The 18,161-nt window shown below is 32.4% G+C and overlaps 1 protein-coding gene across 2 annotated transcripts in view; it reads left to right on the top strand.

Annotated features, from left to right (window-relative positions):
- The window catches only part of LOC106055021 (uncharacterized), a 30,087-nt gene extending 16,865 nt beyond the window's left edge, over positions 1-13,222 (top strand). The window contains exons 9-14 of one of the 2 annotated variants that reach the window (XR_008777442.1): positions 1,594-1,771; positions 2,379-2,949; positions 3,543-3,751; positions 3,972-4,120; positions 5,697-6,018; positions 6,284-13,222. Coding sequence is in view for 1 of the 2 variants with exons in the window: in XM_056025874.1 (XP_055881849.1) it covers positions 1,594-1,771; positions 2,379-2,949; positions 3,543-3,751; positions 3,972-4,120; positions 5,697-5,821 (1,232 nt within the window). In the remaining variant the exon portion in view is untranslated. Of the gene's footprint in view, positions 1-1,593; positions 1,772-2,378; positions 2,950-3,542; positions 3,752-3,971; positions 4,121-5,696 lie in introns of both variants that reach the window. The other variant, XM_056025874.1, reaches the window with a different exon arrangement.
- The last annotated feature ends 4,939 nt before the right edge of the window (positions 13,223-18,161 follow it).

Here is an 18,161-nt window from a genome sequence, read left to right as displayed (position 1 = left end):
TGGGGCACCATGCAAGATTTGTTGACCATCCTTCTCCATTCCTCTCTGTCCTTTGCCTTAGTTAGAACCTCATTCAATGGCATGCCCATCCATTCTTTTATGTTGTCCTCCCATCGCTTTCTCTGCCTCTTCTTCTTTTTCCTGGTACTGTTCCCTGGAGGAATGTCTTTGCGAGCCCCGAAGACCTTGTAATATGGCCATAGATTTTTAGCTCGCATTTTTTTATGATAGTTAGCTGGTAATCATGGGGTCCAATTGCTGCAGTAACCATGTCTCTAATCTCTTTGTTTGTAATGCTGTCTTTGAAAGTTATGCCTAGAATCCTTCTGTTGCATCTCAGTTGCATTGCTAGGATCCTCCTCTCTAGCTCTGCAGTCAGCGTCCAAGACTCACAAGCATATAAAAATGTGGCCATGACCAGGGAGCACATCAGTCTGATTTTGGTGCTGAGGGCTAAGCCTTTGTCTTTCCATATTATTATAAGTTTTGAAAGGGTTGCCGTGGGTTGTGCATTTCGGGCCAGTAGTTCAGGTTTCGTTTCCTCATCTGAGACAATAGCTTCGAGGTATTTGAAGCTGCTAACACTAGCTTTTCACCTCCAATACTGATGCCCCTTTTAATGCCCTTTTGGCTATTGGTCATAATTTGTTTGTTTTTTCTGCATTTATTTGCATACCATATGCTGCGGAAGTCTTGTCAATGCGCATCACCAAGTCAGCTAGTTCTTCTTCTGTCCTTGCTAGGCCATCAATGTCATCTGCAAAGCGCAAGTTAGTAACTCTTCTTCCTCCAATGCTTACAGTACCTTCATAGCCCTCAAGAGCATCTTCCATTATCCTTTCAAGGAAGATATAGAAAAGTGTTGGTGAAAGTAGGCAGCCTTGTCTTACTCCAACTGTGGTTTTGAACCAGTCCCCAATATTATTGTTGAAGTACACCGCACTGGTGGCATCCTTGAAGAGGTTCTGGATAACTTTAATTATGTATTTATTTATGTTATACATTTCCATTCTTGCCCAGAGTGTCCCATGCCATACTCGATCGAAAGCTTTGTTACATATGTAATGGAATGTTTACAATTTACTGAATCATTTGAAAACTGGAAGTAATTTAGAATTGAGAATAAGAAAACATTAATGAGGAGTTTACCCAATAGTATTAAACTTTTAACTGTCTTTCTCAATGTTATGATTCTGGTGGACACACTCTTGATTTTTGCACCAGTTTGAGCTAATTCGACTTAAGTCATAGAATCAATCCTGTTGAGTCTAGCTATCTGGCTTTAATGAACAAAAGTTAGGATGTCTAGTCTTTGTGTAGATGACATGATGTTATCCTAAATAGTTTTAGGGGTTCACTGCATGAGTTGACTGATGGTGTTGTATATCAGGGTCAGAGTGACATTAAATCTGCTTCACTTGACTTGGTTTTAAATAGGTAATATTCTTTTTAGAAACTAAGAAATAGCATATGAGAAAGTTGAATTTAATTGAATGAGAGAATTAGATTTCATTCCATTGGCTTGTAATGTTGTGCTCCATCATGTAGACAAACCATATCAATGTCTTGTTTTAAAAACTACATTGTGTGTAGGTTCACCTTACCCAGAACTAAGAGCCTATGTCAGCCTAGTGATTGAAGTCTTGGACTATCTCTATATTAACACAAGAACTCTTGTACCGAATGCCTTAAGCACATTCAGTACTGACTTGACAGTAAAGACTGATGGTAGAAGATTTCTCTTTGAATATGGCAAGTCGGAACAACTCAAGTAAGACAATCCACACAATAATTATTATTCTATTTATTATTATCTTAGTTTTAATAACATTTTTTTCATGTACAGAAAGATATCATGGTCCATTCAAAAAGAAGTTATTTTTTTCTCTTAGTGTTTTGTTGTTGCTTTTTAAATCTTTAAATAGCTTTATGCCTTGTGTTGAAACATCTTTCTAACTCATTTGAAAAATTATGACATTTTAAAAATTACTTATGTATATGCATAGCTCATTTTTGATGCTATAGTATGCTCAGTGGGCTATGGTCCAAACTCTTTTATGGACCTGTGGGGTGAGGGGGGTCTGTGAGAAGGTTTCCTTGCTACCTTGAGCTTCCTTGACAGGTAGCTAAGTCCCTCAGCCACACATTCATGAAAGACAGGTAGCTAAGTCACTCAGCCACACATTCATGACAGCAAATACCTTCAAATCACTAGTTTGTACACACAGGCTACCTTGACATTTAGATCCAAGGAACTGCTCTGAAAATTAAAACCAACTCCTCTAACTTTTTCAAATAAAAATCAAGAAGTTAAGCAGTATAGGTGATTTGACCTAGATAGTATTGAAGAAGTATTCAGTTATACATTTTTCTTTCAGACATCAACAGAAATTATGGGAGCTGGCACCTGATGTCCCTCCCAGACGAGTTGACTCTGGTCTGGATGGCTGTGATAACAACAACCTACCTGATGATGCATCCTCTGGGATATTAAAACGCTCCAGATCTTTTGAAAATCTACGCAACCCAGAAAGACGTGTGTCATTTGTAGAAGAATCTGACTTGGTCTCCAGTGCATCTTTTTCTTCATCGGCATCTTCGGATGAGGAACCAAGGCAACAGAGCAATAGCCCGGACATTCAAATTCTGTCCAGATCTACCATATCTCCACTTCCTCTATCAAAGAGTGACAGTACAGATAGAGACTCATCAGTCACTGGCGATATACCCGTTAGACCTGCCAGACGGACAGTGGGGGCACCACCTCTAATTAACATTCGATCAGACAGCGATGTGGATTCAGTGCACGAGTTGAATGATGGTGTTGTATATCAGGCTCAGAGTGACATTATTAATACTTCTTCCAGTTTGATCTCACCAGTTGATATTACAGGGCATCAGTTCAGTGCCACTGACATAAGCTTCATGAAAAGACTCATAAGTGTGCAGGTAGATTGATGTCTTTTGTTGAAAACTGCTGCACGAATAGAGGGGGAGAGAGATTACATTCTTAACTTTTGTTCCCATGAAAAACTGTCATTTTTTTTAATTTATTTTCTAAAAATGTATTGTTAGATATCAGTACTATAATTAATGAGAATGATAAATTATTCTATAATGTGATATAATTTTTTAAATGAAGGCTTATGTCAACTGACATGCTAATTACAAGTAAGTCATGACAATCCTTCTGTGAAAATAAGAATAAAAACTAAACCTAGTAATAGTTTTAATTAGAAATAATATATTTAGTAAAAAATTTGATTCTGAGAATTTTATAAAAATAGGTGTCAATTTAAACTATTTTTAATTAATCAAAGAAAAAAAATAACCTTAAAGTTTGCCTTTGTTTTAGTTTAAGCTAGATTCCCTGTTTCTTTGACCGTATCACAGTGAGGTTTTGTATTATTAATAAACTGAGATCTCAATTAATGTTTTTACTTTTATCATTTGTACAACCCATTTTAAAGATTTGCTTATTCTGAGTGAGATAATAATCTTAAGTACCATTGGATGAAAATTTTGAATCTTTATCCTTACAGATGATTGGTTATGTCTGCTCCGCTTCTGTCCAAGGAGACAACCCTAAGGCTTTAAAGTTGATAAATATGCCTCTGAAGGAATTCTTGCAACAGTCCAGCATTCCTAAAGCACTTTGTCAGTTTGCCAGAGATCAATTTGAAGAGAGCACAACTCTAATGGACATTGATCCATCCACAGTCATCAGTGCAATAGATGCTGTTAGATACAAGTATGCCTTTTATAACTACTCTCAAAGCATATTATTATTATGTATTTTTCACTTAACTTCATCTATAATGAAACATTAATGTCCATTAGGTCTAAGTATTTAGATATTAATAAGTTTATTAATTTGGGAATATTTTTTTTTCAAAATTGTTACAAATTTTTTTGGCCTCAAAAATGAATCTCAACTGATGCTGAGATACTACATTTTCTATTTAATCCAGAATGTTGGCCTTTGACCTCACCAAAAAAAGTCTAGAAGTTTTAATCCAACATTTGATCTCCAAAAGTCTGGATGGTAAAGTCTTAGCTGTGACATGGGAAGTTATTCAGTCCATTATCCATGACAAAGTTTTGTCTCCTGCCATTTCCAGTAAGTTTTTTGTTTTTTGCTTTAGTGTTCTGTATTATTTGATTTATGTCCTTTCATTATTATTGTTTATCTTTTCTCATCTCTTCTGGGACATAGGCCACCAACCAGCTTCCTCCAGGCATCTCGGTTCTGGGGGAGTCTTTCTAACTGTCCGAACGTCTTGCCTATCTGTTTCCAAATCACATGCCAGGTATTCCTGGGCCGTCCCCTCTTCCTCTTTCCTTGGGGGTTCTAGGTTAAGGCTTGCTTTTTTATGTTGGATGCATTCTTTGCAAAGGGTGTGACCTATCCATCTTCAGCATCTCTGAAGGATATCTACTTCAATGGGCTGCTACTTTGTTCTTTGCCACAGTTCCTCATTCAAGATCTTGTCTGGCCAGCGGATCATAAGAATCTTCTTCAGGCAGGTATTGATGAATACCTTGATTTTTTTCATGGTGGTGATGGTGGTAAGGAAGCAAATGTATTACTTAACATAATATGGACATGGAGATCTTTTAAAACTATCAACAATGTCGTGAAATTTAAAAAAAATTTGAAACAAGGAGCTGTTTTGTAATGTAGCCTAGTTATAAGAAGCAGAGTTGTTGTTTTTTCAACCCTAACCTATGTACCATATAATTTAATTTTTAAATCTAGACCTAGTAATTGAACATCAAAAAAAAAGAGTACTCTCGTCTCATAATTATTATTTTGCAATTTTTAGATACATAACCTATAAAGATCTTGGTAATCAATCTATTTAAATGTACTTAAGATGATTAAAATCAACAGACATGAATTATTTTGATCTAGAATTTTTGAAACATTATCTCAATAGAAACTAACGGGAAATGGCTTTGTTTCATATATTACCTTGAATATATAGTTCTTTGATTAATAGCCCATTCTAAAGAAAATCAGAGAAATGATTTAGCATTATTTCTTAACTTTGAAAACTAAAGATCATTATTTTTCTAAGACAGAAAAGATTGATTGGGGCAACTTCCCTTAGAGCTTGAAAAAGAGTTGAGTTATGTACATAAAAATCTATATATATATATAGGTTTGTGAATCGATCAATTTGCGGATAGAAATTTGTTTTCGGCTTCCAGTCTAGATATAATATATAAGTCTATGGTTGTAACCCTGCCTTGCACCAGTGCTTGTGGTGCGTATGAGCGCACTATTGAACCAGAACAGGAAGAGGCTGTATGAGAGGAAAGAACAGTGTATTATGTGATTAGGGGAAGTCTAAATTGTTGGAAACTAAAGAAGCCGTCTTTTGTGCTGCCTGAAGACTGTAGTGAGGACCTGGAGCGAAGCAGAGAAGGCTGTCATTGGTCCGTATTCAGGTTTGGTGGAGAAAAAACTGGTAGAATTAGGAGCAAGACTCTTTGAATGTAGAAGGTTGTTATGTGTCTGTCCTGTTGAATAAACACACTTATTTATTTACTGTAGAACTTTGTTGAGTTGCCTGCCTTAGATTTACAACAATATATTAGATCTAGTCTATTCATTTTGCTTGGTTACTTTTGCAGCTGCTTTTGTTCTGTCACAATGGCTGCATAAAATAAATGTTCCTTTTTTTTCCCAGGTGAAGAATTCCTGGAAGGGGTTGAAGCAAGCTTACAAAAACTAAGGTTGACCAGTCAAACCACTGACCCTGTGGTGAGTCTTGTCGAGAAGATTAACTATAACTTGAGGCTGAAATCAAACTAAAGGAAATGTTAAAAGACTATACAATGTGCTTTTTAAGTTTCCAATTGGTCAGGGATAGTTGTAAATGAGAAAAGAGGAAAAAAGTCCAGGATCAAGATAAGTGGAAATAAGTCCAGGATCAAGATAAGTGGAAAAAAGTCCAGGATCAAGATAAGTGGAAATAAGTCCAGGATCAAGATAAGTGGAAATAAGTCTAGGTTCGATTTAAGAATTAAACTAAGACATTTTGTCCCTTTTGTTTTTAAAATCTGTACTTTTAGAAGCAAAATGTTTGATATTAATAAGTGGAGTAATTTTTTTTTTCTTTCAGAATAGCATTTTTTTTTTTAAGTTTATTATAAAGTAATCGGATTATAGCTAGGTAACATAAAATGTACTATTTGACAATTTAACAACAAAATAATTAAACCTAGTATAAATCTACTGTAATAACTGTAAGATATCACTTTTGTGACACAACAGATCCTGTTATTTCCTTGCGTTTTGCCAGCGAATGAACCTGCTTACTGCTGGGCTTTTATCCTAAGTTAAAACTTCAGAAAGTGCCAGGATAATCCGTGATCTGAGGATTGCAAGGCATATTCTCTTCACCACAGCATCCCTTTGTTACTCTTTGTCATGTGCAATAATTCTCACTAGTTGTAGTAGATTTAGGTTACTTTGTTTTCATCAAATTTCTTTCTTGAACATGAAATTTTTTTGTTTTGAACTAAGTCAAGATGAAGCAGAAAGTTTAGTCATTTTGTAAAACATTAAAAAATAAAAAACATGATTATTTTGTAATATTGATAATTTAGCAAAGCAAAAAAAAACCCAACTATTTGTGAAAATTAATTTTGATGACATTTAACTTACCTTCATTTCATGTGATCAACTCTTACGAGATAATTCCGTCTATTATGTTAATTTAACTAGACATACATTATTTTTTATTTTGCTTTAATCATTAATATAGACAGTCAACTACCAGTACTATTTAACCCATTTGTTGGTACATATTAATGTTCAGTATATTCCTGAATATAATCAGTATATGCTTTTTGATGGTGTTTAAAAATGTAAGAGTCTAAGCCTCAGGTATTCCATCAAGGGATAAAAAAGGAAGCTACAAAAATGCAGTAATAACAGTCGGTGTTAAGTGCTGCTTGTCAGGGATGCATGAGGGAATCATATTTTAATTTTCTTTTCAAAGATGGCCCACCTAATCTGCATTATCTTAACTCCCTGTCAAGTATTGATAAAATGGTATTAGATGTGAAAAGCAATAAATTGTCTTGTTAACGTTAGCAGCTGCAGCTCGTCAATCAATTTATGAGAATTTGTGTTCAAAATGTAAGATGCACCTAATTCAGGCCTTTCAAAACCCCAAAAGGAGACTAAACTATATCTTAACAGCAAAAGATATATCTGTTTTTATTTTTTTTAGAAAGTATTTCATCTTATAGCTGATGCAAATATATTTTAAGACTTTAAAAAAGAAAAGGAAAGATATTTGAATTTCAGGGCCAATTAAAATGTTTCTGGATAAAAATTAACATAAAAAAGTTGAATGGCAGCTGGTGAGCTTGTAATAGTTGCTATTGATTGGTTAGGTTTAGGTCACATGGTGAGCCATGTTGAAACTTAGCCAACACCATTGTTATGGTTAATTCTTTGAGATATAGATTAGACCTCTACATATTATACAAACCTAGTTCCATTAGTGTAAGTTAAGTTTTTGTCATGAGAAATATATTGATTCATGGTTTCTATTCTTCACTATCCCAATTTTTAAATTATGAAAAGGATTATGGAAATGTCTGTAAATATTGTACAGGGTGAATGGCCCATGAAAGCCGAGGACACGTTTATTAGTTCACTGACTATTTCGTTCAACGATAAATCGTTCATGACTTTTCGTTTATGCGACTATTTCGTTCACCAGACATTTCGTTCATGCGACGTATCGCTCACAGACTATTCGCTCACAGACAACTTGTTCACCAACAACTTGTTCACTGACAGTTGGTTCACGAAAAATCATTCACGCCTGACAATTCGTTCTTAGACAAATTGTTCACAAATTGTTCAGTGGATAGTAACATATTTCCAAAAACTAAAAATTGCTAGAGATCTGGCCTAATCAGAGTTTCTTTGTTAATTTATTTTTGTTTGTTGTTAATATTTTATTAATGAGGACAGTATATGATAAAAATTATACTTAAAAGAAAAAAAGAGATCTTACAAGCTAGCTGAAAAATTTAAACGGGCCCTCACTTTACTATAGGTAACATTTTTACTATAGGTAACATTTTGTCGGTGAACAAAATGTCAGTGAAGGAATAGTCATGGAACCATGAAAGCCAGCCATCTGACCTATTAGTGTGACTTATGTTATATGTAATTAGATAGCGTTCAGTCATTCAGTGTTTATGAAGTTTCAAGTCTATAATCTGTTGATATTTATAAAGATATTTATTATAGAACGTTTATTGATACATATATGTAGGTGTGTATGATCAAATGAATGTCTTTGCTTGGTTATGAGTACAGTACATCAGCACAATAAGATTTTAGAATGAAGCTACACTTTGTTAGAATGATCACTCGATTATTTCAAAATTTGAATCAGCATTATGGAATTGTGAAATCTAAAGACAACCACAAAAAATGTGGCCTGATTAAATACAAGGCTACCATCTTACAAAGTGAATGTATATAGTATTCTTGGGGTCCTTGTTAGAGATACTTTTTAGTATGGAATTCAACAGTTTCTTGAAGTTTGTTATAACTGGATTTGACTTATTTTATATATATATATTGAAATAGAATTATTTTTTGTTAAAGAATTGTATTCAGATTTCTATTCAACTAAAATATTGTAATGTTAGATTTATGGCATTTATAAAGTTTTGATAGTCAGGATTACAGAGATATTTCATTAAAATTTGATATATACTAGTGTTATGCAAGTGAAAAAATATATTGTTTTTTGTTCTTTTTGTAATTATTGAATCTTTGTTTCTTTGTTTATGAAAATTGTGACTCTAATACAGTTGTGATCAATATTATTTGGTTGTTGTTACCTGAAATGGTTTTTTAAATTGACGTTTCCATTTTAACATTATTATTACTGTGATTGATTGAACTGTGTGCATAATAGAATATTATTTATACAAAACATTTGTGATTTTTCTAGTATTTTATTGTTCTGCAATTCCTTAATTATTGGTTGTGATTGGCATTTAGTGTAGGCTGGGTGTTTCCTCAGGCTTTTTAAAAATATATAGTCCCCGCATTTTAAGGGAGTTTTCATTAAGGGAGTTTTTGGTCTTGGCAAATTTCTCCAATACTGACATAAAAGGAAACATCTAGGTCTGAAGACTGTAACCGGAATATCCATGGGACAAGGTGGGGTTGGCCAATGGTCCATTCTCCCCCCATCCATAGAGCTCTCCAAATGGAACTTTTCTGCAGTAGAAAGCTTAAAGTGGACTGTGCTCTGGGTATGCCTTGTGGAATCGTTACATCCTGGATCCAGGCCCCTTCACGATATCACATTCACCAGATCCAGAAAAAAACACTTCATGATGGGTTTATATCTAGTATTAGAGTGTAGTGAGACAAGGACCTCTGTCTGGTTCAGTGCAATCCAGACCTCCGTCAAAAAGCACCTAGAGGGTGAAATGCAAGTGGAAAGGCAGTGGGGTTATTGTGATTATTGTGACCCCATTCTTCATTAATTCATCATTAATGGATATAAGCCAGCTACCTTTATTTTTGCAAATATTATATATATCTATAGGCCTTCATCTTTTACAATGTATTTTGATTCACTCTTGAAATGATATGTGACAGTGTACACACCATTTGTTCAGATTCCTTCCCTTGTGTGGTGTATGTGTTCTATTTACTGGTTAGATGTTAGCTAAGATTTGTTTCTGGCCTCATTTGCCTTGAACTCTTAACTGAACCAATACTCTTAGATGATAGCACTGATTTTGACTGACTGATTCTTGAATGTTAAACATACCTGTTATAGTTGTACAACTTCGATGGCTGTAGCATTCACTGCCTCCATTCCATTAAACCTTTAACTTTTCTAGTTCTTTATGAATGAGACAAGACTTCGTTTTCCTACTGCCACATTATTGAAGAATATTATAAGATGATTCTTGTTTAATGTTATCAATTTATGCTTATGAATCAAGCAAAGGTAAAGTCTGCTTACATAATTCACTTTGATTCCTTTAACATTGATCATTGTAGTTTGAACTCTTTTTAATAGATAAAAAATAAAAATGATACTTTCGATATTTTTAAAGCAACTTTAAAAAAAGCATTTTACAATTTTGATAAGAAAGACTTTATAGAGTTTTTAAAAATCAGCATACTGCTGTGAAGGTAGATTGACTATTGCATCAAATCTAGCCTACTGCTTATCAGTCTGCAGTGTAGCTTTTAGTATCACATTATTAAGAAAGCTAAAATGTTTTTAAAGGTGGGGAAAAAAGCACTTTTTGGGTAGCGATTTTAACATTTGACTAGCACAGAGAAGATGCAAGACACTGATCACAAAACAATTCATTGTTCCCATGGCAATCAAATTATTTAATACTATGCATTTTTTTTTAGTCATGGACAAGCTCCTTAATACTGATTTGGTTTCAGTAGTGCCAATGTATCATAAATTATAATGAACCAAGCCAATGATGCATTAAAAATGCTTGGTTATACTTACAAACATCAGGTAAATTGTATGACATTGAACGTTCCTGTAATGAATGGCTACCTGGTTGTGTTGTATGTGCTCTGGACTGTTGTCTTGATGTTCCTGGGTTTGAACTCTGCCTGCTGCCATCCCCTGCTATCCTGCAGGAGGTTTGTGCAAGATGTAATTATCTTTATTTCTAAAGGAACATGACTGTCAAACAAATGTGTATTTTAACAAAGTATGACAAGTTAATTTCAATGTAGCTTATTCCTTTTTGTTAACAAATTACATAAACTTTACTAGCAACTAAACATACAATGAATTTAGTTTGTTTTTAACATTGCCATGATTACCATTCCAAATATAATAGACTAAGACACATCATCGAAAGTATTTATTGATTATTGTTTTGTTTATATTTAATTATTTTTGTATTTTGGAACCCTGGGCATCTAATAAAAAATTTTGATTTTGTTCATTATTTTATGTTTTTAATTTTTTTTTATACGACAAAGTGCTCCAATTTATTGTACACTGTTTTGGTTACACTAATTTTACTTGTTTACTCTGATAATTGCTGATATCAACAAAACTATTATTACCATTAGAATTGATTTGAACTCTAGCCCCAAGTAGTGGAAGGCTTTCTGTGCACTCTTTCCAATCTTTGCATTGCACCCAGTAGCTCCAAAACTCTATCAGAATCAACTCTGTAGGAGACTAAGGGTAGCCAATGTAGAAGATAATTTTTTTTATCTTCTTTTTTTTAAAGCTATTTGATAATTGCTAAATGTTGAGATTAAAAAAAAGCAACACATTTTGAGTCATTTTTGTAATGTGTTGAGTGACAATCATGTGAACTAGACTTTTGTTTTGTTGGAACTAATATTTGAACTGTCCTGTGCTGTACAACAACATTGCTTTGATTTATCATTTCCTTTTGTGTTTGTCAGCATTCTGTTTCTTGGATACATTTCCTTGTTTCTAGTTTGTACAAAGTTTCTTAAAAAATTTTTTTTATACTTAATGTAGACTATTCATTTAATTACATTTGCTGTATCAGTTTTAAGTTGTATCCAGTATTTAAGTAATTCTTTATAGAAGGATTTTTAAAATTTTTTTTTTTTTTGGCAAAATTGAAATTGTACTTAAGTTGTGCTTGGAGACGAAGAAACAAAATAAGTCTTATAACATATTTTTCAATGAAAATTAACCAAATTATCTGCCATGATTTTGAGAAAAAAAAATATTAAAAAAACACCCCTGAAAGTGGTAATAAAATTAAATTATTTTTTTGTATATTGTTTTTTTCTATTCTGTTCAAGGGAATTATAGAATTTTGAAAAATTATTAATTTAGAGTTTTAAATGAAGTATATTCCTTTTATTATGTGTCCTCTTTTACAGTTTTCTATAAAAAAAAAAAAAAGATACTCTATCTGTACTGGATAATTTCCTTCGTCAATGTCAACGTTTAAAAAAAAAACATTCAAATATCAATGTACTAATACTTTAAAAAATTAACTTTGTGGAAAATGTTCACTTTGAATAGAATAGTTTGTGAGTACTAGCACTTACTACTAGGGTGTCACAGACTAGTGAATGAACCTGTGCTAGTTGACCCACAATTTTATCAGGCATAATAGTATTATTGCAATACAGTGTTTCTGTATATTCCATTTGGTAGAACATTGGATTCTTTTGTACTACTCTATATACTAGTTGAGCCTTTTTAAAAATGTAAATAGTTTATCTATATATACATATTATCTGTTTATGAATCATACAAAAATAAGTTGAGTACATATATTTCTTTGATTGTAGAATTATGTTAATTAAAAAAAAAACATCTGGTGATTGCATGTTCAAATAATAATTGCTCTTGTATAGATTGTAGGTCGTTTGGCTAATAGCAAAGTCACAAGTATTCTATGTGTTTTAATTGTTATAGTCTAATGATTATGTTTGTAGTCAATGTGTCTATAAGTAAGGCTTATGTGTTAGTTTTAGATTGCAACAATTTTGCTAAATTATGAACAATACAAAAAAAAAGAATGCAGTCATTTCAATCCTTTACAAAACTTTTTGTAATGTAATTTAAATCACATGGACTCAGCACTGAGACGTATATATATATGTCTTCTATAATAGATGTATGAGTTATGTGAAGTCTAGTCAAATGTCCTGAATTTTAATCCACAGCTTTATATAGAACAAACAATGTTGAATTAGAATTCCACAGACTTTTGTGTGTAAATAAAAGTAGAGCAACAAGTTTTGTAGCAGTGGGATGACAGCTGAATAGAATTTTATAGACAAATAAAAAGAAAGTAAATAGAACTAAAGAGTCTAAACTTGAAGACTTTCACCTTGAAACATCAAGAGATAGTTCACTTAAGTTACTCATAAAAACACTTGCGGAAGGAATTTATAGCATATTTTTCATGGTAACGTTCCAAAACATTTAACATTTATATGCTCTTTAGGTTTAAAAAAAAAATTGTGTGCTTAAACTCACATTGGCTACATTAGTTGAACAAATGTTTTGACAAAACTTGATCTGTTGAAAATGTTACATAGTTTTCAATTCTTGCTGTATGTTAGCTAGCTGCTACAACTAATTCAGTTCTGACCTATTGCTAGTGTTGTACTTGTCTTTGTTGTATTTCTTCACTATGTTTTAAAATATTAAAAGTATATGACTTGCTTCTGGATTTTGTTATATATATATATATACTAGCAGTACACCTATTGACTTGTTTCCATGTATATTGTTTAGTTAGAAACACCCCCATTCTTTTTTTCTAATTTTAATAAATGAACATTTTAACAATCGACCCAGCATACTTTTTGTTAGCCCCTAAATTAGTGTATCAGTTACAAAAACATTTCACGGCCTGCTCTCTTTCCTTCTCTCTCACTAACAACAAAAAGTCTTTCTTACACTCTTATAAGTATTTTCTTTAGCTTCTCTATATTTTGACCATGACCCCTCCCCCTTTGATTATTATTTTTTTTTTGCATCTTTTAATCTTAAAGCAAGCAATGTACAGTATTAGACACCAAATACATTTCTTCATACCATCAGTTTCAGGCTTAGAGGGGGGAAAAAATGCATTCTCTAAGGTCATAATTGAATGCCATAAGTTCCCCATTCTATATTTATTTTGATATTTTGTTCTCTAAATAAAAATCAATTTGGTTTTATTTTTGTAATCATTTGACACCTCTTGAATGTAGCAAAATGACAATAGATCTAGATTTATCTTTTTAAATGCTATTAATCAGCATATAAAAGGATCCTCTGATCACCACACTTTTCAGATTCTATATATCTATACTTTATATAGCATCTGATATAGTTTAAACTTTTTATCTACATTCTTTAATTATAAGAAAAAGAATCTAGACCTATCTTTTTTAATGCTATTTGGATTAGTTTTGTTTTTATATAGACTGTGTCTAAAAAGAAGCAGAAATGATGTAAGGCATATTAAAAATAAGTAGACTTAGGAAAATATTTGGAATTTGTGTGATATCTATTTTTAATGCTTTATATATTATATAGACTGGTCTTTTGGGGAAATACCGAAAATAGAATACAAAGGCTGCATTTTTTTTTTTGTGAATAACGATGATCAAGTTGCAAATCTGTCAAAACCATTCTTAGCAAGCTTCTAGGAGGTATAAGGAACTTGAGTTCCTAATTTCTTGCTGATCAGTACGACAGTTTAAGAGATCCCTTGATCAATAAGTCAGTGGTAACTAAGAATAGATTATATATCAGCTACTTTGTGTACTCAAGACCTAGCAGCCCAGTCTCACACAACTTTCTAGCAAGTAGACAACCAGATTTCAGGCACGACAAGGCCTAAATTGTGCCGATGTGCCTAAAATCAAATCAACAAGAAGATTTTTTTTTTCACAGTTTATTGTATGAGGACACAGTCCTTCACGTTCTTGTTTGAAATAAAACTGGACATACACTTTAAAGCATGATAAATAATACAGCACAGGTGATACTAAAACATAACATATTGGAAGTTTTTCATCTCTGTAATTGTTAACCTAGAACTAACAACTTCATAATGCCAGTGAATCAACAGAGACATTACATTCATAGATGAGTATTAGGGAATGCCAGGCATTCATTCATTAAATGCATTTTACTTTAGCTTAGTATCTAAAATATGAATAATGAAAACATTGTAAAATATACATTTTCTAAGCACATTATCATCATTTTGGAATTGTAACAATCAACTTTATAGTTAAATATCTAACTTCTATTTTTGTAGTTTTGTTTTGTAGAGTCTTGACATAATACTATGTAATACAAGAGATGAATAGTCAATACAGTCAACAACACTCACATTCATCCTTTATGAAAAGTAACCACATGTAAACATTAAACAACCAAAAAACAAAATCAGATGCTATCTTAAAGGTCATCTATACACAAAAACTCCACATTTTGAAAGTGAATGTTCAAATTAGTGGTAGAGAAACAAACAAAAATTAGGAACAATAGAATAGACTAAATACAAAATGTATAAGAGTCGTCAGTAAACTGCCCACTTTCTGTGTATATGCAATATAAATATCTCTCATTTGTAATCTGAATATCTACTGAAAAAGACTTCAGGACTCATTGATAACATTTGATCATTGACAGAAATGTATCAGGCCTGCTAGGTTGAGATAAAAGATTTGATAAAATTAAGCCAGATAAATCTGTCGGTACATCAGTAAGATAAAAATATAAATGAAATTCAACACTGTCACTCTTAATGTCCTCAGTAATGTAGCTCATTGTTCTCTTTAAGACCAACAGGAAACATCAAGAGTTTGAAATACACTAAAACACTGTCAACAGACACACACACAAAGAGGCAGAGTAACAAGGTAACCTTAAAATGTACTTAATCAGCGGTGATACAAGTCCCCTAGAAATGAAGAAAATAGTTTCTGGCTGAGACCTACAAAAATTAAGGCTAAATAACCTTCTCACACTATTCTGATAGACTAGTGCACTCTGTCACACACGCAGACATATCTACATCAAGTTGTTTCAACACAAAAATGACTGTTATATGCTCATGTGGGACTACAGTACATAGTTAGTGGCAACATCTACTTTTTTGTCATTAAACCATGAACAATATAAGAGAGAGACTCCCCACAGGAATGTTAACTGTGAATGCCTGGGGAGGCAATAAATAAAAAAGATTAGTCATAAAGTAGTAGACATTAACAAAAAAATGTATATACGTGTTTCCTGATAAAATGCCCACTCCTTACGGGCTAAGATGTTTTTCTATGAGATCACATAGCAACAACCATAGTTGGACGTAATGCCAATATCATTTCTGTCATCCCAATACAAGTTCAACTAAATTTAGAAATAATTTTGAAATTTACAGTTCAGTGTGAAAGCAACATCCATGTAAACAAGTCAAAAAATGGCTCCTTTTTGTGTACCCGGTACTTAGGAAAGCACTTTCCAACCAAAAAAGGGAAACGTTGCTACAGATTTACTCAAGTCCTGACACAATAGACAAAAGCAAAAAAATTCCAAAAATTCATATAGTTAATATTTTTTTTTTTGGTCTGGTTAGTAGTAATAGTTTGTTTTTTTAGTCATGTGTTGGCAAATGCAGTGGAGTCCCAATAATCCAAAAGTCTGCTAAATCCAAACTTCGATATTTTTAGGAAGGACTAAGAGAAACTAAGGAAGAAAAAGTGTATTATGTGCTAAAAATGACTGTTCACTTGAAAGATAGTGTCCTGAACACAACAGAACTGTTATATGGGCTTCTAAACTGAATTGTTTTATTTTTAGCATTTATGATACACAGTAAATTGATTTTTAGTTCTGTACATAGTATAAACGGTACAGTACCTTAAGTCGGTCAACTAGAATACGGTTTTAATAAATTAAAATTCTTGGAAACTTGTGGAAAATAGTTCCAGGAATGGTTAACATTATTCAGTGAAGTGTGATAAATTGCATGGCTGCAACAGTACGATACTGGGTTTTTTAAAATCTGATCCAGTAATATAGTAAACTACTTTGAGTACTGTACAAGAAACATTTCTCTCAATTGTCAAGCACTTCATTCACAGAATTGTTTAGTTTCAGACATGAAATATATATCCTGTACCAGTTTATGTATGCATTGTATTTCATGGTTATGTTTAGTAATAATTTTACTTAGGGACTACACTGCATTTGTGTTTTAGTCCATGGAAAAAACAAAGTATGCAACACTGATATTTCAATGAAATAGATTAGTTTAGTTTCTACTGTTTAGGCCGAGCTAAATGTGTCTGGTCTTAGTGGAAATAAAAAGAAAATCCCACACACACACTTAATTTCCATTTGTACCAAAGTAAATAGAAACAAAAATATCATAAAATAAGCCAACATTAGTGTGTCCACTTGTGTTGGAATATTCACAAATAAAAAGACTAGATTCCATGCTAAAAAAATCTGATACCAAATAAAGTCAAATACAAAATAAATTAAATCAATGAAGAAAAAAAGAAAAGGATAATGTGGAACTAGTAATTGAAATTATTTGTACAAAATGCCTCACATTTTTGGAAATATAAAAACAGAGTAAAACTTGAGTTTCACTTTAACAAGTCTACAATTAACTAGTGAAAAAAATCCTCTTCTATCAAAAAAATCTGGTGGTAGCTATGATAGGATGTTACAAATATTTCCAATTTTAAAAAAAAGGTAAGAAAGTTTTGAATTCAACATTTAAAAAAAAAAATGTACTGTTCTGTTATATTATCAGTTCAAACAAATATATACTCGAGTTACTAGACAGGAATCAAACTGGTCATTATGGCAACAGAATTAGAAATAAAATAATGAGTCAACCAAATCAACAAAATAGAAGTACTGGCATGCCATCACAGACAATCATAAATACAAGGGTTGTTTTGACTCCAGGGTAGAAAGACAATGTTTGCTTGGTGATGACCTATCGAACTAGCCCCACTCTCTATAAATATTTGGATCCACAAAGTACTTTAATACTGGTTCAGTAGCTAATACACTATGGTCTAGCCTTAACACCTTTGTCCCACCTTCTCAAACCTAAAGAAAATCAATTCAAATGTTTCATTTACAACTAAGCTAAAGGAGTTGAAGAAGGTTATAAAAAACTAAATATTGCATAAAATACAATATATAGTGAGGTTTGACTGTAGTCATTTAAAATGATTTCTCTCATAAAAGCCCCCCCCCCCCACCCCAAAAAAAAAGAATAAATAACTACATCACAAAATTAACATTTTCTTTATGTCAAGTCCTGCAGCATCAGATGACTTACTATTCATAGCTTTGTGATTTTCTAAATAATTGGGGGAGGGGGGGAAATAAATAACCAAAGGACAACATGCAAAACTTTGATTTAAAAAAAAAAAAGAATTGAGTTTTTAAAAATATTTCAATCTTTTCCAATCACAAAAAAAAAAATAAAAAAAAAAATTAAAAAAAAAAATCACATTCTAAAAATCAGAACAAAATGTAAAAGTAACATTCAAATGTAAAACTAAAATTCAAATATGAAACTAAAATTCCAGTCACTCAATCGCTATCACAGCCAATTGTACAGATTATGCATTCTTTGAG

Source organism: Biomphalaria glabrata, chromosome 4 (assembly GCF_947242115.1).
Source record: "Biomphalaria glabrata chromosome 4, xgBioGlab47.1, whole genome shotgun sequence".
In the NCBI taxonomy this organism is placed as follows: domain Eukaryota; kingdom Metazoa; phylum Mollusca; class Gastropoda; family Planorbidae; genus Biomphalaria; species Biomphalaria glabrata.
The sequence above is the reverse complement of the archived record's forward strand: the minus strand, read 5'-3'. Positions and strand labels throughout refer to the sequence as shown.